A 21,183-nucleotide genomic window follows, 5' to 3' on the forward strand; every position below is an offset into this window, starting at 1 on the left:
GCACCCTGAGGGCCGAGGTGGCCCTCGGAAGTTAGCAGATGCACTAGAGCACAGGCGTCCCTGGCCAGGCGGGTTCCAGAGTCTGAGGACACAGCTCTGTGTCCTGTGTGGCCCTCGTGAAGTCGGGGGCATGGCTGACACCTACAGATGTGTCTGTGACCCTGGCCAAGGGCCCCAGGCTCGGCCTCAGTTCTGTCATCTGTGCGATGGGAATAGTACAGGCATTTGCTCCCGAGTGTCCCGTGGGAACTGGATGAGACCATGCTGCTCTGTATCCGTTAGCGCCTGTTCTCAGTTGCCCAGAGGACTGCCGGGAGGGTCCCAGGGTGTCTGGCCTGGAGTGGACACTATGGAGAGGTGATGGCCATTTCCTGTCCTGCCCTGGGAGCTCTGGGGACGGTGGGCCTGTGTTTGTGACGGAGGGTGCACATGTGACACGAGTACTCCTCCCTGGCCCTCTGTAGCTCTGAGCTTGGTAACAGGACCTCTAAGTCAGCCTGGAGATATGTCCGAGGTCGCACACAGCTCGTGGCCACACATGGGCCGAGGGCCCCAAGGTCATGTGCTGTCCACACCGTCAGCAGCCTGAGGACGCAGGGACTGGGTCTGCGGGCAGCGATGGGGACTCGCCCGGCTGACCGCCCTGAGCTGCTGTGAGGGACACGTGTGCTTTACACGTGATGCCCTCGTTCCCGGCAGGTGGCAGCCACTGTCGTGCCCACCTGGGATGGTGAAGAGCTTTGGAAGCACATGAAGGAAACAGGCACCAGGGGTCATGTCTTGTCTACAAAGACCTGGGTCCCCCCCACCTCAGCTCTGTGGGGTCTGGACGATAAATACCCATGTTCCCCAGAGGCAGCGAGGGGCACGGAACCCCACATGCTCGCAGGGGACAGCTGAAGGCCGTCCCTGGGCCTCACACCCAGGGAAGCCCCTGGCCAAGGAGACCGGCAGAGCCACGGGTCCTGGATCGGCTCAGTGGGAACCGCAGGACGGCCGTTCCTCCCTCCAGGCTCCTGTCACTGGCACTAACAGGCCACACCCCTCCTGTGGCTGACCTCGGAGACCCCAGGGACCTGGGAGCTGGTCGGGGCATGGCTGTCCCCTGCAGGGCCCAGGCTGCGGGACGGTGCCTTTGGCATTTCCTGCTGAATGTTTTATGAACAAGCTGGATGAAGACGCAGGAGTCCTGTTTATCAAATTTATAGAAACTGCAGACTGGGAGGCAGAGCTAATGCTGATGGAAGAATCATGTCGTGGAAACATTTCAACGGGACGAAGCGAGCAGGATGGCATTTGCAGCACGGCACTGCAGTGCCTGCGGCCCTCCCTCATCCTCTGGCCAAACCACACATTTTACCAACAACAGGGTCCTGAGAGCATCTCTGACCTGCCCAGGGCTCCACAGAGAGACCCTGGCCTGCGGCTCCCAGCACCCGGCCCACACCTGCCGGCCTCTGCTCGGGCTGCCAGTGGTGCTCGCTGGGACCTGCACTTCCTTCACGCACAAGGAATCCCAGGCCACAGGCAGCCATCACACCCACCCGCCTTCAGTTCTCTTTCTCTCCTGCTCTGCTTCCGGCAGCGGTCCTACTGAGTGTGTTCTGTTCTACAAAGGCAAATGATAGTGTTAGGAGAGGATCAGGGGAGGAAGGAGGGGAGGAGGGGAGGGAGGAGAGGAGGAGGGGAGAGAGGAGGGGAGGAGGGGAGAGAGGAGGGGAGGAGGGGAGGGAGGAGGGGAGGAGGGAAAGAGGGGAGCAGGGGAGAGAGGAGGGGAGGAGGGGAGGGAGGAGGGGAGGAGGGAAAGAGGGGAGCAGGGGAGAGAGGAGGGGAGGGAGGAGGGGAGAAGGGGAGAGAGGAGGGGAGGAAGGAGGGGAGGAGGGGAGGGAGGAGGGGAGGAGGGGAGGGAGGAGGGGAGGAGGGGAGGGAGGAGGGGAGGAGGGAAAGAAGGGAGCAGGGGAGAGAGGAGGGGAGGAGGGGAGAGAGGAGGGGAGGAGGGGAGGGAGGAGGGGAGGAGGGAAAGAAGGGAGCAGGGGAGAGAGGAGGGGAGGAGGGGAGAGAGGAGGGGAGGAGGGGAGAGAGGAGGGGAGGAGGGGAGAGAGGAGGGGAGGAGGGGAGGGAGGAGGGGAGGAGGGGAGAGAGGAGGGGAGGAGGGGAGAGAGGAGGGGAGGAGGGGAGAGAGGAGGGGAGGAGGGGAGGGAGGAGGGGAGGAGGGAAAGAAGGGAGCAGGGGAGAGAGGAGGGGAGGAGGGGAGGGAGGAGGGGAGGAGGGGAGAGAGGAGGGGAGAAGGGGAGAGAGGAGGGGAGGAGGGAAAGAGGGGAGCAGGGGAGAGAGGAGGGGAGGAGGGGAGGGAGGAGGGGAGGAGGGAAAGAGGGGAGCAGGGGAGAGAGGAGGGGAGGAGGGGAGGGAGGAGGGGAGGAGGGAAAGAAGGGAGCAGGGGAGAGAGGAGGGGAGGAGGGGAGGGAGGAGGGGAGGAGGGGAGAGAGGAGGGGAGAAGGGGAGAGAGGAGGGGAGGAAGGAGGGGAGGAGGGGAGGGAGGAGGGGAGGAGGGAAAGAAGGGAGCAGGGGAGGGAGGAGGGGAGGAGGGGAGAGAGGAGGGGAGGAGGGAAAGAGGGGAGCAGGGGAGAGAGGAGGGGAGGAGGGGAGGGAGGAGGGGAGGAGGGAAAGAAGGAGTAAAGTGAGGGTGGGCACTGGTTGTCCTCACATGAGGACACTGAGGTGGACAGACCTCTGTGTATCTACCCAAAGTGCTGGGCTTCGGGCACCCAGCTGCATACTCTGAAGTGCCATCCATCGGGTGATGCGAGAAGGACACTTGAGTCCACGGGGAAGGTACCTCAGACCCCACTGAAAAATAAACTTCCCCGGATTGTCCCTGCTGGGAAAGCCCGTCTTCTGAAGCCCCCTCCTACCCTCCTCCCTCTCCCTCCCTCTCCATCTCTTTCTCTCTCTTCCTCTCTCATAGACCCGACAATTAAAAGCCACTTTCCTTTGAACAGGCAGCTGTTTGGTGGTTGTAATTTCTTTGCGAAGGTGACTATTTTGACCTCAGATGGCTCCGCTGCAGGATCTGAGAGGTAGAAAGAGGCGTGTCTGTGGGTCTGAGAGGTGGCCTCTGTGTGCACAGCAGACACGCGCAGTCTGGTGGCCTGAGACCCCTTAGCCTCAGATCAACTCGCTAAAGTCTGTGGCTCATGAAAGGAAAGCGAAGGCAGACTTGCTGTGCCTAGAATCCCATGGCACGGAGTCAGGGTCAGGTGCATTTTACCGAGAAATGTGCTGCCCTCTGCACATGGACAGAAAACCCTGAGCTGTAGGCTCAGTGGCGTGGGACAGACGTGGGTGCCCACACACGTCGTCAGCCATTCAGCTGGACAAGCTCAGGAGGGTCGGGGCCACACGGGGGGCAAAGTGCTCCTGGGCTCCGGGAGAAGATGGTCCGCAGAGGGTGGGGGGCAGAGGCAGGGAGGTGCTGCCCTGGGAGTACAGAGACCCCAGACTTGGGGGCCACTGCCTGGGGGCTGGCTGGGCAGCACCCAGCCCCTGCCCACCCACACACGTGATCTGGGACATGCCCCCAAAGCAGTGCGTCAGCCTTGGGAGGTTCTGCCAGACAGTGAAGCTGTTCCCCACTAGAGGCCGGTCCCTGCCCCACGCACACAGCAAAGCATGGGTACCCCAATAGCGTGACCTTGGGGACACTGCTTCTCACCTTCGGCATAGTTTTGGTTTGAGCTAGCTTTATGAAAAGTATTAGAATTTACTTTTAGTTGAAGGTACCCGATTATTCAGCCATGAGAACATTAAAAACATACTTAGCAAGTTTGCATCTGCTCGTGACCAATTCTAACTGAACTAATAGCTCTGAAGTCTGGAGGCCCCAGTATGAGCCCCAGTGGTTCTGAGCAAATATTTTGTCAAGCTCTAATACATGATCATTGGTGAGCTCACAGCATTCCTATTCATCTTATTTCAAGGTACCACAATGCAAGTCTTGTTTTCATACTTCTATTTTTAACTAATGAAAATGTATTTCAAAGAAATCCTAATTATCCTCCTTGTAATATGATACAATTGCAAATCCTCTGGTAATTTTCTTTTTTCCAAATTCCACATAATCACATAAGAAGGAAAGAATGTAAGCTCTCCTGGAACCATTGGCCTGTGAATAAGGTTCCCTCACGGGCTGAGCAGCGCAGTTTGTGTGAGGGTGGATAACTCCATCTGCCGACCCCAGTGAGTGGAAACCCTCGTCACACATGCAACTTGGCAGACGTGGGGTCGTCTCAGCAAGTCCTAAGATGGGCGTCCCTGGACGGACAGTGACAGAAAAGCCACGCACCTGGCGGGTGTCGGGAAGTGGGGACTCACCTGGTTCTGGCCACCACGTGACCACATGGCCTTGAGCAGTCCCATCCCCTGGTCCCCAAGTGCAGGAGTAGTGGAGACTTCACCCGCTTGGCCCAGATAACCCCACTGAGCGCTGGCCTGGGTGCGGCTCGGCATGGAGCCGCTGCCTGGGCCGCTCCTTCCAGACACCGGCAGGACCTCCCTGCTCTGACAATCATGAATGTATCTGGACAGGGCCAGGTGCCCCAGGAGAGCAGTGTGCTGGACGTGTCAGGAAGCCTGGGCGTGAATGTGGGAGGGACGTCAGTCTACCGGTCCCTTGGGGCCCATGTGCCTGTGTCACTGAGATCTCTGCCTCGGGTTAGACCTCAGGGCGCTTTCTGCACCCAGAGTGTTGATGGGCTGTCCCCATAACTGTCTTCCACGCATTTGTCCAAAACGAAGCCCCCCCTCTAGAAGAAGGGAAGCAGGTACGAGCCCCAGTGACTCGCTGGGGGAAGGTGCCCCCTCCGCTTTGGGTGACGACCGCATCTGGGCAGTGAGGCGGGGACCCTCAGCGTCCTTCCAGTGGCCGGGTGGCAGCGGGCACACTCGCCCTGGGCACCCCCTCCCTACACACCTTGTCCCCGGCTGGTGCCTATGGATTAGGGCCGCACTCAGCTTTCCCCCCATCGATGCAGAAAAGCCATTGTGTCGCCCAGGTGACAGGGTCACCTTGCTTGGTGGCTGTACCCAGTTTATTCAAAGAATAAGAGACCATGTTTTGCAGTTACCCAGAGGGTTTTACAGGCTGCGGTGACAGCAGCTGGGTCTCCAGGCTGTGTTTAACCTGCTGTGTCTCCGCCCTAAGGACCGAAAGCCACGTGAACCCTGAGCCCGAGGAGGCGGACCGAGGGCACAAGGACACCAGGACACCACCGCCCCAGATCCTGCTGCCCCTGGAGGAGAGGGTGACCCACTTCCGAGACATGCTCCTGGAGAGAGGGGTAAGGACCTGACGCCAGGAGCGGCTCTCAGACGCGAGGAGCGGAGGCCTGTCCCAGCCCGGGGGTCCTTTTACTGCCTTCCTGAGTTCAGGGAGGAGGCCGGGTGAAATTCAGGTGCCACGTGACTTGAGGCCAAAGCAGCATGAAAAGGAGCCCTCGCTTTTTGTCCTGGTGGCACGGCCGGCGGGCAGCTCTCTCCACCTGGTGTGGAGGCCCCGGCAGGGGAGCAGGCGGGGTCTCCTGGAAGGGACAGTCATCGGGTTTTGTAAAGGAAGCATCGGTCTGTGGATGCGGTTCCTGCTGGAGCCCGCCAGGTTTGGGGTGCACGCCTTGCGAGGTGTGTCCCCTGTGGTTGTCTTAAGCAGGGACTTTCACACTGATAGGTTGGTCCAACTGCTTTCAATTTTTAGGGTGTCTTAGTTGTACTAAATCTCATTTTGAACTTGATGGGGAAAAAGCATTTTATAATCAAATCTTCTCTTAGTGACTTTTACTTCCTCCTTTTGCTTTTGGGTATAAAATCAGACAATACGTAGGTTAGCCCAGTTGGGTTTCTTCACAAATGACTGAATGCACAGGCAGTAATGGGTCCCTGTGTGCGATGATAATTGTAACGAACTGTCATTGGCCTCGGAAATTCAAAAGCCGATTCCACCAAAGTCCAGAGGTGTCGATCGCTGGAGCCGGGAGAGGGCAAGGGGGGCTGCCTGCGGGGACCCCAGCCCCCACAGCGGGGCCCCTCAGAGTCTGCGGGCACCTGGGTGGGAAGAGGCCTCGGGGAACAGGAAACTGACAAGTCAGAAGCCAACTCTGAGAATAAGGAGGATTGTCCTGGCCACGCGCTTCCTCTGCACCATTTTTAACACACCCATGGCTTTATCCACCGAGTCATTGGCTCAGAAGTAAAATGTCATCCTGCATTAGCATATGCACAAGGGGTGCGAAACAGGACACACACAGGAGTAGGTCCTGGTGTACACGAGGGTCGAGTTGTTTTTAAACATGTCATTTTAAAACTATACATATGTATTAGGCTAAAATAGGGGTGCAGTCCCTTCTCCCCACAGCTTGCTTTACTTGTCAAGCCACAGAGGTGATTTCATCAAACCAGCCCCGCACCACGTGGGAGGCCTGTGGAACCGCTGGCCTGTGCCAGGTGCGCTGCTGTGTGCCAGGCCCGGGGCCTCTGCCGGCAGGTGGGGAGGCAGCGCAGCCCCAGGCCTCTGCTCTGCCCTCCGCTCTAGTCTCCACCTCCCCACCCTCACCCACTTCAACACCAAAGATTTGCCAGTGAAACTCACGTAGCCACCCTGGCTGTGCTAAGTACCCACCAGGATGAAAGCACCCGGAAGCAGGGCGGGGCTCCCGGCTGCCCGCTCTCCTGCTTCGGATAAATGAGTCTGCTGTCTGCACGACCTTTCTCCAGATGTTCCGGGAGGGTGTCAACAGGACATTGATCCATTTAGACACTGTCCCTTCCGCCCAATGGGGTCGCTCATTTGGTGGCATCGGACTGGCCTCATGGTCCTGGAGGCTCGAACCCAATGTCACCACTGGTCACTACCTCTGGTGGCCGCCCTGCTGTGTCTCATCCACCCCCAGTCCCTCCTTCCACCCTTGCCATGGGGTCCCTTCTCTGGGAAGCCCTGCCCCTGCTCTGGCCGCCACATCGTGCCACACACACGACTGCTCTGTGCCCCTTCACGTAGCCCCGTTATGGAGCGAGGCCACCGTCCCTGGAGGGTCGGGGCCTGTGCCATTCCTTTCGATTTCGTCTCATTCATATCTACATTTCCATCTCTTTGTTTTGAGAATCCACCAGGCCCAGTTCACCATCACAGCATGAAACTACCCTGCACGGGAGCTGGATGAGGGCTGCTCGAGGGACCCACCTTTGCTGCCCAAGGGTGCTGGCGGGCAAGGTGTATGTGGTCTATTGAATTTATTCCGGCGGCCTTGGTAGAGCGGTTTTACTAACGTGAATCTCAGTGCATTCTTGCCTCTGTTCAGCCGCAGTCTTACACGTGAGCAAAACAAGGCAGGAGAGTGGGGCTCCAGCCCCCGAGGCTGAGTTTCCCCAGAGGGAGAGGCTGGGTGCAGCCTCAACCCCTGTCTCCTGAGGATTTCCGAGGAAGCCCACGTGCAGCTCCTGGAGAGCAGAGACCTGCGTTTACTGCTGATGGCAGAGCGAGGCTGCCATTTGTGACTTCCGGACACTAAAATATGACAGCAGGTTGTATAAGTTAATCACGCTGGTGAGGACGTCACAGCTGAGCCCATGAGATTTCTATGTAGTTGCTTCAGGATGAGGAGCAGAAAGGTCACGTTTTTCATGGACTGAGTGACTAACGAGATTTTTTTATTGCATTTGTTCAGTGTTTCGGTTCAGAAATCCATGGACTCTTGAAAGGGCGAAGCTGGGTCCTGTGGGTTTCTAGGCGTTTGCTGAGGGCTTGGCTTGGGGTGTTCCCAGGATGATGGATCGGGAGGGGCCTGCAGTTCTGTGCTTTTGTAGCATGCAATTGATGGTTCATGGAAGGTTTTGTTTTTATTTTGTTTTACTCTGGAAACCACAGTAGAGCTTTCTTTTGAACTTTAGTCTATAAAGGGGCAGGCGTAACTGAATAGAAGGTTATTAATTTATTGCTGCCTGTTTAGATAAATGCACTCAGGACAACTCACTGAGAACTTCTTCCTTCTGCAAAGCCTCCTTTAGAAATAAGTATGGCTTTCCCAGGGACCAGGGAAGAAAGGACCTGCAGGGAACCCGAGACCTTGACTTGGGGACTCGGGGCTGTGCTGGGTGAGGTCCTCTGGGGGCCCTTCTGTGGGTGACCCTTTGCTTGCTCCCCAACAGTGGGCCGCCACGGGGAGCCCGGCAGCTGAGCCCCCTGTTGTTTGGATCCGAGTCTGTTAGGGTGAGGAATTAGCAGATGGCGCACTCAGCCAGCGGGGCCACGACCGTCCCCACTGCACTAGGACAGCCAGGATCAAACGGGTTTCGGGGCCACGTTGGTGCACGTGAACATAGGCTGCTGAGGGGTCCTCTGGATTCCTGGGCAGCAGGCGCTTCTCCCGGTAGCAGGAGGCCCCCCTGCTGTCCCTTCCCTCAGGTACATGACGCTGCGGTGCCTCTCAGGGGCTGTAGTCGCACTCGGGCCAGGACACGTGCTGGAAGGGCTCGGTTGTCCTCATGGGCAGGGGTGGTGGCCCTGGATGTGAGGAGATGACAGCCGTGTGACTGCCGTGTCTGCTCCGCACGGTGGGCCTTTGCTCCTTAGGAAGCTTAGCTGCTTCATTCCCATGGCAATGCTTCCAAAGCTCACAGGACACGCGATAATACCGCCAACAAAGTAAAATCATGCTGTAAAAGGAATGCGTGCTTATTACAGAAAATATGCAAAACATTAAGAGTATAAATAAAAAAAAGTCACCGGAAGTCGTACCCTAGAAAACAGTCATTATATCCGTTGAGTACATTTTCTTCCAGTCTTTCTTTTTTAAATAATAGATTTTTAAAAAAAACACAAGAGTAAACATTTTTATTTTATAGAATAATGAATATTGAACTGTAGTTGAACATGGCTGAATAATAATTGTTTTAATATACAGTTGTCAGTTTCCTAAGATGTAACCTAATTTATAAATTTGCATGTTTTCTCATTTTAAGCATTTACAAACATTAATATAAAGTTTTGGACAACTTTTCTGATGAGGGCATGATATTCAATTCATCATTAGTTAAAAAATCCTGTGTTTTCCTACGTGGAGTGTACTTTCCAATTTGGCTGCTTTCGGTAATACCCTGACGACTTCTGTGTGTGGGGGGCTGTTTCCTGCAGCCTATAGACTCTTGACCCGAATCCCATTGCTCTTGGGAAGGTCACTTTCTCACAGTGTGTCCTCCCAGTAGCCATCCTTGCGGGTCCCTGAGACTGTCTGGCCGGCACGTCCCACCGACGTTGAGCAGTAAGCAGCTTCTTACTGCCGGACTCGCGCTGTCCTTTTCTCCGGCTTCGCTGACGTTTGTACGGTGCCTCTTCCCCAAATCGGCTGCCAGGGCCGTGGGTGATTCAGCTCTTCAGACACTGTCACTTCTCCATTAGCAATGAGACTCTAGTCACCCACTCTAATTCCTAGAATGGGGTTCTAAGTAGCCCTAATGTGAAAATAGCCCTCAAGTTCAATCAGCTGAGCATATTGTGGAATAACAGTGTAAACTTTTATTTATCCATCAAAGTGGAAAACAACCTGAAATTGATGTAATTCTGTGAGCACCGGGAGATACGTGTGGCAGTCGGGGGACCCAGGCGGGGGCAGCTCAGGTCTGCATTCCCCTTCAGGTCACCTGGCTCACCTGGGCTCCCGGGACTTTGGGCACCTCTGAGTTCAGGGATGGAACACCCCCGGGGGCCGATGCTTGCGCAGGACGGGTGGGGACCAGACACACACCCTCACTTCCCCATCTCTGGGGGACACACCTCCGGCAGGTTCTGGCGCGTTCTCCGTGCCCTCCCAGGGTTCCTGGCTGGACCCGGCCCAGCGGCCAGGTGGACAGCTGTTCATGCATCACCGTCCCTGGCCTCTCTCTTTCCAAACTTCATTTCCCAGCATGACTGGAGTCACTGCCCAAATGCACTTCCGGCTCCAAGTCCCTATCTTAGGGCTGCTTCTCGGAGATCCCAAATATGACACTGCCTCACTGCCAGAGACACGCCAAGGCCACAGCATCTCCCACCAGCCTGTTCACTTCATTCTGTGCTGTGCCCACCTCAAGCCGCCTTTAACTGTCAGGAGCTCCAGAGCCAGAAATCGGAGACACAGGCCTGTGAACAGGAAATCGTCAAGAGGGGAAGGGTGTGAGTGCTCGTTACAGAGAACCCGGTGCTTGTCTCCCCTGAGCTGCAGGCAGAGTGGAGGTCGGGAGGGGAGGGGCAGAGGGTGGCCAGGCAGCTTCTCAAAAGTGAAACTCCTTGGAGGATTTGGGGGCCTCGGGGCTTGTGGGAGGCGGCTGCGGTGCTCAGCGGGAGAGAGTCCTAGAGGAGAGTCAGTGGGCAGGCTGGGCACCTGGGCTCCCGAGGCTGGAGGCGGTGGTGCTGGGACCAGTGTGAGGGCTGGGCACAGCTGCTGCTGGGCAAACTGGGCCAACTCGTGACAAGGGGCCGTGACCGTGATGCCCCCCCCCCCCGCCACCCTGGAGGCAGAGGTGGGCTCAGGCCAGACGGAGATTCTTGAGCCTTCTTAGAGGACCGCTGGGCCTGCTGTGTGGCTGGGCAGCTGTCCCGTGCACGTACCCCCAGTGGTCTCGGTGCCCCTTCAGAACCTCTACACCTGCCTCCCACCTTCCTCCAGGTGAGAAAGGCCCTGCACCTCTGGGGAAATGGAAACCAGCCCCTAACGAGGACACGGGAAACACAGCTCTGTGTCTCTGAGCTGAGCCAGCAGCTGCTCTGGCTGAGAGTCAGGCCGGAGGGGACCAGGACGAGACAGAGGGTGGGTGGTGTACACCCAGGTGGCCACGGGGCCAGGACTGCGTCCTCAACTGCCCCAGGAGGCAACAGAGGGGAGCGTCTGCCTCCAGCTCTGACTGCACACCCTGGAGACAGACGACCTTCCTGTGAGTCAGGGCTGGACAGCGGCCAGCCTGCGGCCGTCTTCCTCCCTTTTCTCTGGTCTTTAAGGTCCCTGGCTTCCTTGTGCCCCAAGGTTCACAAATGCTGAACGTGGCCTTTGGTTTAGAAGACAAAAGCGGTTGTATCCCCGTCAGGCGCCCCTGCCTATGGAGAGCTGGTCGTAAGGACAGAGGACAGGGTGTCAGGTGACAGGACAGGATGCGCATTATCTCACTTTTCAGCCGTAACCCTCAGACCACTTGACTCCAAAGCAATCCATTTTTCTCCAGAACAGAATCACCCGTAGGAGCAACGTGAGGCTCTTTTCTGTTTTTGGAGAGGCTCCGCTGGGGCTGGGCTGAGGCTGGACCCAGTTTCATCCAGTGACTGTTCCTCTTTGTGCACAAGGCCCTGGTCAGCCCTGGGGGGCTTCGTGGAGGGTCGCTCTAGCTGGTGCACGGGACACGGAGTGGGGAGTCACGGGGAATGGGTGTGCTTTGGGGGTCTCTGGCTGGGTGGGGTGGTGCTCAGGGCAAGATGGGCCCCGCGTGGGGGCAGCTCAGCACTCGGCTGGGAGGGCAGCTGGGGCCAGGCCAGTGGGGCTCTGGGTGCTGACTGAATGGCTGACCAGTGTGAGGGCTCAAGAGGGAGAACTCTTGGGAAGGTGGGGGCTGTGGGTGGAGGGAAAATGACACTGGGGGACGGAGTGGGGCAGCTAGGGGACCATTGTGTCCCTCCAGGCAGGAGATGACCTCCTCCAATCACTGCAATGATGCTTGTTCCAGACACTTTGGGGTTTTCCAAGCAAGTTTTTTCATGGCGAGAACTCTGAAACAGCTGTAAAAGGAAGACCCGGGTTGTGTGGCCACAGGTGGGGTCTCAGTTTCTCCCCTCTGAACTGCAGCCGGTCAGCCTGTAGCAGTGACATCTGTAGGTGCAGATGGTACCGTACAGGGGGCCCACGTGCCAGCCAGCCACACTGACCTCTGACCCCTGCCTGGAGGCTGGGCCGGCCACAGTTTCCACTTTATGGCGGCACCTGTCCAGTTGGGAAGTGCACCCTGGCCTGTGTCCACACTGCCCAGCCTCTCTGCCTGTGTTTTAAACGACCAGTGCTGGCGCCTGCACTGTAGGGACGGCAGGGGACAGATCGCACCTGGGACACTAGTGATGAACAGAAGAGGCGAGTCCGCCACAGGAGAAGCGCGAGGCTGCAGGGACATGACGGCCGGTCAGCTCTTGGGGACACACTGTCCGCATTCTCACGAAACACGCGCCGTGGATTGAATGAAGGATGAGTGAGTGCCAGAGGGGCCATGGCACTGCCCTACCGTGGTGTCAGCGTCCCGCCGACACAGATGGCTCCGACCTCGGCAGACGGCGCCACGTCACCTGGTGGTCCCACACCGACTACTCAGACGGTTCTGCAATTACAGGCGCTGAGGTCCGGAGGTGGCGTAAAGATCACAGAGCACGGTTCAGGACGGGAGATGGGATGGTCATCACACAGCTAGGCTGCAGTGGGGGGCCTGGCGTCTGCAGGGAAAGGTCAGAAGTTGGCCAAAGAATTCCGCTAGTCAGGAAACATGTCCAAGAATGAAAGGGAGTTAGGCAAGATGGGGGACAGAGATCAGTGTTGACAAATAAAGGGCAAGTAAGAGAGAAATAACGTGAGTTCATCTTGGGGACGTGCCGTGTGGGCAGAATTCTACAGCGGCCCCCAAGGTCCCCACCCCGGGAAGTACAATCCTGAGCCGTGTGGGCGGGGCCTGTGTACAGGGGCTGGAGTGACCTGGACGGCATAACACGTTCTGTGTGACGTCTTAGCCACCGAAGGGTGCAGTGAAGAAGCAAGTGCCCTATTGTGCAGGGGGACCCTTGGCAGAGGTGTCCTCGGAGCACAGCGGCCCCCAGGGGAGAGCACAGTCCCTGCCCCACAGAATGAACTTAGCGTGCGGCGTGACTGTGGGGTCACAGGCCCCGGGGCGGGGCCTACATCAGACGCGACCACAGGGTTGAGCGTAACTGGTTTTCGAGAGGCCTTCATCCAGAGCAGATCTGCCCCACGGACAAGGCTGTGCCCGCCTCCGGCAGTGAAGGACCCTGTTTCACAACTGGCCAGCCTTCCCTTCTGCTCCAGGCTCTGTCCCAGGTCTCACGCCACCCCTCTCTCCACGGCACTGCCTCTTCCAGAGTGTCTTAGCACGGCTGCCAGGTCATATGACAATGTCTGTTTCGTCACTGTAAACCATAGTCGTTGTTGGGGTGGCTCATCTTGCCTTGTTCACAGATAGTAAATCCTGTTGGAGGCCAGGATGGTATGCTATTAATTTTTTAAAAAAATATTACACTTCTAGAGCTCCAAAAACCCTCAACAAACTGGTGGAGTATTGTGACAGCAAGTCCCTACAGAGCTGAGACCTTCTGAGGTGTTCACAGGTCCCCATGGGATGGTAAGATGCCGTTTGATGGAGCTGACGTGAAGTTGGGCACGACTTCTCTCTGTGGGCAAGAGTCCGCTGTCGTCCTGCTGGATGCTCCCGGGTCCCTACCCCTATCCCTGTGATTACCACCACTTTGTTTGCCACGTCCTCAGTCCACTGAAGGGAACCTGTGTGCACCCTGGGTCATCCTGCTCATGAATATGAAGAAAGGACTTTGATCTGTATTATTGAAGCTAGAAAGTATCAGCTTAAAAAAATTCATGTCTCATGATGTGCCCAGCAAAGCCCGTGTTTACTGAAGTCGTGTGTCTACCAGGAAGCATTAACCTGCTCAGAGTATGACTGCGAAGGGCATTTTGTAAACTGCCATCTGCTGCCCCTCCCTCTGGGAGTGTCCAGGAATTCACTCCCTGCCCAGTCCCAGGCCTTCCTGACTCCTCTCCTGTTGTTCTCCAAACAAGGTCGAGGGATGTCCTGCATGCCTGCTCGGTCTCCCCTCTTCCTGCCAGGCCCCTCGAGGCTCCCACACCCACAGCCATGTTCAGCCTCTCGCGATCCCGCGTTGCCCAGGGTGTGTGAGTCCTGCCGGCACCATGCACAGCCCCCTCGGTGTCCTCCAGCCCCGTCCCCGGCCAGGAATAGTCTTCACGGTCCAAGGGAGTCATTGTTCTAGAAGCCTCTCCCCAGGCTGATGCACATGCCCCTCTGTGTCCCCTCGCTGCTGGGCGTGTGTCTGGCGTCATTCACTCTCAGAGGCCCTGGGCCTCCTGCTCTCAGGGCCTGGATTACTTTCTCTGAGTCCCAGCACCGTGTGGGGCCTAAGGCACAGGCAACATTTCAGTCAACGTTTTCCAATGACCTGGACAGTTCATTGCTCTATCAGCTGAGGAATTGTAGAAGCAATACACCCAGCACCCAGACCCTGGCTGCTGCTACCGTTTGTCTCCAGTGAAAGGAACCAGGGCTCCTGGAGAGCTGGCTGATTCGAGGGCCGAGGCAGGAGATATACCCGAGGAGCCTAGGGCATCTTGGGGTGCTGGAAAATGTGGAAGTGCCTCCAAGCCACAATGATGGGGTGTGTCAGAGGGACGCAGGGCCAACCAGAGCGGCTGTACAGGGTACAGCTGGAGCAATCTGAGCCCCAAACTGAAGTCGCACGATTGTAACCCAAAGGGCGAGACTAGGAGCCACAAGCGCTGCTGATATAAATATAATAAAAGACTCATGAGTAGGTGAAGTGGGACAATGACAAATACCCACCCAGAAGAATCCCAAGCGACTCCTGTCGGCACGCTTTTCTCGAGCTGGAGCAGCCTTCCGCGTGGGCCACACACAGTGACTACCTCCCAAAGACTGAGGACAGCGTGGGAAACCGTGAACAAGGTAAATTTGCAGAGGGGAGACGTGGCAGACACGCCTTCAGCCAGGAGACCAGGGTCAGCGCCAACCGTGGTAAGCTGGCGGTGCACCTTGGCTCGACGTCAGGAAAATGGCACTTTCCTCTGTTCGCATCCTCCCCAAACCCATAGCCCCATCTAACCGTGAGAAAAACTGAGGTAAACCCCAAAGGGGGGCATCTTACGGAACACCTGACCACCACTGCCGGGTGCTGACAAGGGAAGGCTGAGAACTGTCACAGCCAGAGGGGCCTCAGGAGACGTGAGACTAAACATCTCGTAGTGTCCTGGGTAGAGCCTGGGGCAGAAGAGAAGGAGGCAAAGACTAAGGAAATCTGAGGCGAGTGTGGACTTCTGTTCATGGTAGTGCAGACAAGCTGGCATACTGACGTCCGACCGGTAACCATATGGGGACCCGGGGTGCATGCTAACCTTGGAATGTTCCTGTAGCTTTCGGTAAATCTCAAACTATGATGAATTAAAGCCATTTGTTTTGAAAAATGGCCTACCTCAAAAAGGTTTAAACGTGAAGTAAAAATCAACTGAAATGACGCTAAACTCAGACGATTTGCAAGACGTTGCCCTCTGCTCTGGCTTGTGCTATTCTGAACATTTTTACAGATATTTCTCCGTCTGAAATGTGACGTTCCAGAATGCCACAGCTGCACAGATGTGCGTGGGCTTCAGATCAGAGGCATAGAGCCCTGGAAGACGCCCAAGGAAGAAATAGTGTCATGAGTGTCGAAATTAAATCTTCTAATGCTTTATGTATTGATTTTCTCAGGACACCCAGCACTTTCATCCAGCCCTGCGTCACTGAACCCAGGGTGCCTCAGTGCTCTTTCTCCACCATTGATCATGTCAGCGACTCTCCGGGCTCAGCACGAGATGCTAAAACAACTCTATTGAATATCTTCCTTCAGGTGTCAGCGTTTTCTACCTGGGAGAAGGAATTACATAAAATCGTGTTTGATCCACGCTATCTCCTGCTGAACTCCGAGGAACGGAAGCAGGTAATGCTGTGGTCGGGCAAAGCGACAGTCTCGAGACGCAGCCGTCCAATGACACGCATCATTGGGGGGCACGGCTGGTAGACCGATAGATATCTGGTGTCCTCGTGTGTCAGTGGGGCGGGCGTAGCCTGAGTGCTCTCGCCAGGGAGTTTGTGGGCAGGAAGTTAGGGGTCCTAGCTCACCCTTTTACTGCAGTATTAAAAACCAGGGAGTTTAATCATTTAACTGCAAAGAACACAGAGTAAGAAGCCCATCTATGTTTGCAACGAAGGCATGTTAAGCCCCAGTGAAGTCCTGGACATTGGCTGGTGCCTACGACAGCTGGTACAGAGCACAGTGTGTCCACGGACAGCTGTACGGCACTCAGCACTGTCCTCTGGCTCTGGGTGCTTTTAGAGGCCGTCAGCCCCTTTGAAGGGACTTGGAGAAGGAAGGGCCTGTGCACCGTCAAAGGCTCAGTGACGCCTTGCTGTTTCAGCCACATGCCTAGGGTGGCTGGGAATGGCAGGAGCTCCGTTTGCTTGCTGAACTGAGCTGGTTCCTGGATGGGGGGTCCCCTGCCCTCCGGAGGTCTGGGGGGGGGTAGCCACCCCACACAGGACTCACCTTAGGGTTTCTGAAGCTGTGGCCAGAGAGGGCGGGAGCTAAGCGGCCTAGGTCTGTGCCCCCTGGGCTGGGACATTCTGTCCGTGCCCGGATGTGTCTCTGCAGACAGATCAGACTGGAATATCCACCTGCACCAGGAACCCCCTGGGAAACCGCCCAGGGGCAACTCAGGCCCGTCTTAACTGGCTGCTGCTCGGTCCCCGAGGCGCAAGGACGAAGGAAGAAGCAGGCCTCGTGATGGCTGGTACTTACGTGAGAGACAGTTTGTGAGAAGCCAGCCCACCCAAGGGGACATGGGACAGTGGGCACGATGGGTGGTAGTGAAGCTCAGTGATGAGGGAAACGATATGTGGGCCCAACTCAAAAAGCACAGTCCTATTTACGATTAAATGGGTCAGCAAGCATCGGGCACACGTCTGTATGGGGCCTGTGATCACAGTGTCTTCACGGGGAAAGCCGAGACTCCCGGGGTACAAAGCACAGCTCCCCCTCTCCTGGGGGGCTGCAAAGGAGAAGCGAATGAACCCAAACAGAACGTGGGGTCATGGATACACTAATCAGGCCTGTATCTATGGTAACACATCATGTTCTATTTTATTGCCCTAATGAGATACTAGCCCAAAGTATCTCTTTTGAAAAGCCATGCCCCACTTTGAATAAAACTGGCATGATTTGTTAAAGAGAGAAAAGCCTGAGCCATTAAATGATAGCAGCCTAAATAAAGCAGCAGGGTCAAGGGGGAGGGAAGAGAACCGTGGACGGACGGACACGTGCCTGGCTCAGGTCAGAGAGCTCTGGCCCCACAGCCAGCAATGGTTTCCATTCAGATTTAAAGTGAGTGGAGCAAAACTCCGACGCATGAGGGAGCCACACGCTTCTAGGAGATAGTCCCCCTGCATTCACCTTTTTATGAGTTAAATGATAAGACAACTGGTGAGCTAACATTTCCACTTGCCTTGAAGGCAAAATGAGCCAATCATATTCTTAATTAAATATATAAGCATGTGCTCAGTTTGTCCTGTTCGTGAATATTTCATTTAGCTGCTAAGGCTTCAGGAGGCGCCTACATTTTGGGTTTATAAACCTCTGGCGGCTTGCTGTTACTGGCAAGGAATCTGAACCCGAAAGACAGACAAAGCCCCGCCCGCCAGGGGAAGTGATGGACGCTTAGCGGGCCGTCCTCACACTTTTCTCCCTGTCCTGGGCAGGATCCAGACGCTGAGCCCTCGGGGCACATCCTCGTTCCCGGCCTTGGCCATGGGTGGTGTCGTCCAGAACTGCCCTTTTTGGGGTATAGGATCCTACGTGGGGTGCTCATTGATCTTTATGTTTGCACACACACTGAACTGATTTCCAGTTTATTTCCCTTTAAATGTCCCTAAGGCCTGGAGAGCATTCGGAACAACATGGCTCTGTTTCCTCCCCCTTTGCTTTATGGTCTATAGCGACGACCTCCCCAGTGTTAGAACAATGAGCCACCCTACTCTCTCGAAGGGAGGCGGACTCCAGGGCCTACGCAGCGAGATTCTGTGGCTGCCACATGGGCTCCCAATGCCCAAGAGAAACCGTCCTGGGTCGTGAATGGGTTTGCCCAGCCGACAGTCCCCACAGCCTTTACGCTGAGGAATGGGGTTTGCTGTGGGGTTGGCCTTCAAAACACACCACCTGTCAAACTAGGGAGTGTGGGGGGTCAGGGCTCCTCCCTGGTCATTGATGACCCATTGAGGCTCCCTGACACCCCCGGGGGAGGCTGTGCTCATCCCATGAGCCCACAGTCACAAGTGGGTCTTCTGGAGACCAGGGATGCTGAGGTGACTTTCTTTTCACAAATTCAAGTCATTTTTGGAGACACAAGTGACAATTATGTCACCATAGAAATTGACTAGAGCAAATTCTGTACTGTACGTGTTCCTGGTAAGACCAGCAGTAATGTAAAAGCGAGCACGCGACTGCAGACGCTGCTCTCGGAGCTACAAACCAGAGACCCAGTGACCTTGGCGGTGGGATTCCCACGCTGCCAGTTGCTTCACGGCGCCCAGCCATTCCCAGGGTTCCTCAGGCAGGCCTGGCTCAGTGTGGGGGTGCCTGGATGGGGACACACATACTGGCCTTGCAGGGATCCAGGCTTCCTGGGGTGCCACCAGGGAAGGGCTTTCGCTTGTACCTCCAGCAATGGTGAAAGAAAGGCTGACCTGAGACCCTCGGTGTTTTCTGTGTAGCGTTGGAAACACAAGACTTCATTTCTGATATGCAGTCTTGTAATACTTTCCTCTTGTGTGTGTTTTCAGATATTTGAACAGTTTGTCAAGACAAGGGTAAAAGAAGAATACAAGGAAAAGAGAAGTAAATTGCTGCTAGCCAAAGAAGAATTCAAAAAACTTCTGGAGGAATCGAAAGTGTCACCCAGGTATAGAGAGAGAAATGCAGCCGGCAATTTCTGGGGCTGGAACATTCACCAACTATTGAGAGAGGGCTTTTAAAGATGGGTTTGGTTAAACCACGTAACCTAGCATTCCAGACATCAAAAGTGTAATTTTGGAGACTAGCTGGAGAGAGGGGGTGGCCTCTCCCTGCTGTCCTCAGCGAGTGAAGCCCAGCCCCCTCCTTCTCATCAGCCCAGCACACGTACTTCTAGCTAACCAGACGTACCAGAATCTGACTCCGTGGCCTAAATAACTAATCAATAGGGACCTTCTCATGAGGGGAGGTCTAATTTCTAATGATCACAGACTAAAAATACAAAAGAAACAACAGCGAAATAAACCCCACCAACTCCCTTGGTCTGGATGCTTAGCAGTCGACTAGAGCATAAAATAATATCATGTGCATGCCGTGAATTTGGCTGCCAAACTCACCCCAAATAAGCAGGCATTACTTCTGTGAAATAAAACAGACTAATAGGAAAATAGTCGTTAGTAATTAGAAAAACATAGGCTTAATGCTTTCTTACATTTAGCTTTAATTGGCTGATACATTACAAACAATGAGTGTCTACGACTTTTAGAATTATAAGACTATAACTTTGGGAAGCATAAAAATGATTGACTTTGATATGTTTTTATTTTAGATTGGGATATTATTTTTAAGTGTATATATATGCATTTTTCTTTTTAATTCAAGTGCATAAATACAGCATTATTTTTAAATAGAAACTAATTGGTGATTAGTTTCTATGAAGAAGTAGGTTTCCGGGGTTTGATCATTAATTGGTTTATTCGCTGGGTCAATGATGAGATGGCATGTGAGCGGGTATGGAGTTCTCATAAAAATTCTCCAAGCATTTAAAAGATAGATACTCTCAGAATGGGTAAAAGTTAACATGAATTATCTCCGTGGCAGAATGGAAATGTGTGTCTAACGATTTAGAGCCGGGGGCGTCTGCCAGACAAGCTGGGTCAGGACCCTGCCTGGCGGGCCCAGTAGAGAGTACTACCCGGCATGGGGAATGGATGGGGCTGCTCCCTTCCGCCCGCCCCCCCACCCCAGTGCCCCACCCTCGGGCCTGCAGCTGGGTCTGGTGCAGGAGCTGTCTGCCCTCCCAGGCATGCCTGATGCACAGTGTTCCTGAAAGCCAGGACTCAGGGAAGAGCTGAGAAATGTCTCGTTTTTCAGGACCACGTTTAAGGACTTTGCCGAGAAGTATGGCCGGGATGAGAGATTTCGACTTGTTCCTAAAAGGAAGGACCAAGAGCACTTTTTCAACCAATTCATCCTCATTCTTAAGAAACGGGACAAGGAAAACAGACTGAGGCTACGGAAAATGAGATGAGTGTGTAACCAATGCAATAAGACTGAGAGTTGCAGAGTGCGGGCGGAGGCGGGGGTGGCACCTGCGCGGTGGGGTGGGTGCTCCCGGTATGAGGAGGGCTCAGTGCTCAGAGGATTACTGTTTCATATTGAAGCTTTTTTGTACGAGGTTCAGAGTTTGATGCATTTTTAATTGCCATGATATGTCGATCCCTTAGTTGTGTTAATTATGCAAATTACTTGTAATATATACAGAGTATAAATCCACTGCAGGTTTGTAACTCAGAGGACGCAGGCACCATCTAAAACCATCTCAAGGCGTTTTCATGAGTTGACTCGATTATCTGAAACTTTTCTGAAAACCTTTGTGAGTTACTTTAGTTCTTCAGGAGTTCGTGGTGTTGGGGAATTCCTTACTCAAGTGTCCCCACGTCTCGGTCTAGTTTTCTGAGTAGTAGCAATAGGGTATTTTATCATTAATCATAGTGACAACTGTGAACATTGGGACACATGGACCATGGGTCACCTGCAGGTGTCACCTCGTTTCCTGGGGCATCAGGCCTGGAGAATGGGCTGCACTGCCTGTCGGAGGTCCTACTGAAAAGAGAATTATTTTGTACAAAACCATCATATTAGTATTTCAGTTATTTTTATTGTATGCCCAGAGTGTGCATGAGACTTTTCTCATCATCTTTGTACAAAAAATTTTAAATTTTTTTGAATTAATAAATATTTTAAACCAGTGTGTTTTTCTCTTTAAGACTTGTAACACAACCTTAAGCAGCCAAATTGTTTCAACTAAATATACTCTATTTTGAGAGATTCATAGAAACATTTATGATTGCACATAAGGGCTATGTAGTTCTACTCAAACAAATACCGTGCTTTTCCACTTAGTAGTTATGGTTTGCTAAAACCCCCGATAATTCATTGTATTCTTTAATTTATTGAACACGTATTTATTTATTTCAAAGTTTATGGAGTACCTATTCACGTCCCCTCTCTTTGTCCCTAGTACACAGTGACAC

The 21,183-nt window shown here is 54.5% G+C and overlaps 1 protein-coding gene across 3 annotated transcripts in view; it reads left to right on the plus strand.

The window, feature by feature from the left end:
* Positions 1 to 20,898, plus strand: part of TCERG1L (transcription elongation regulator 1 like) — a 411,473-nt gene extending 390,575 nt beyond the window's left edge. For all 3 annotated transcript variants that reach the window (XM_081074119.1, XM_081074120.1, XM_081074118.1), the window contains 4 exons: positions 5,201 to 5,336; positions 15,713 to 15,802; positions 18,697 to 18,815; positions 20,021 to 20,898. In XM_081074119.1, the coding sequence (XP_080930245.1) occupies positions 5,201 to 5,336; positions 15,713 to 15,802; positions 18,697 to 18,815; positions 20,021 to 20,177 (502 nt within the window). In that variant the 3' untranslated portion in view covers positions 20,178 to 20,898. The remainder of the gene's footprint in view (positions 1 to 5,200; positions 5,337 to 15,712; positions 15,803 to 18,696; positions 18,816 to 20,020) is intronic.
* The last annotated feature ends 285 nt before the right edge of the window (positions 20,899 to 21,183 follow it).

Source organism: Rhinolophus hipposideros (genome assembly GCF_964194185.1).
Source record: "Rhinolophus hipposideros genome assembly, chromosome: 15".
NCBI classification, from domain to species: Eukaryota; Metazoa; Chordata; class Mammalia; order Chiroptera; family Rhinolophidae; genus Rhinolophus; species Rhinolophus hipposideros.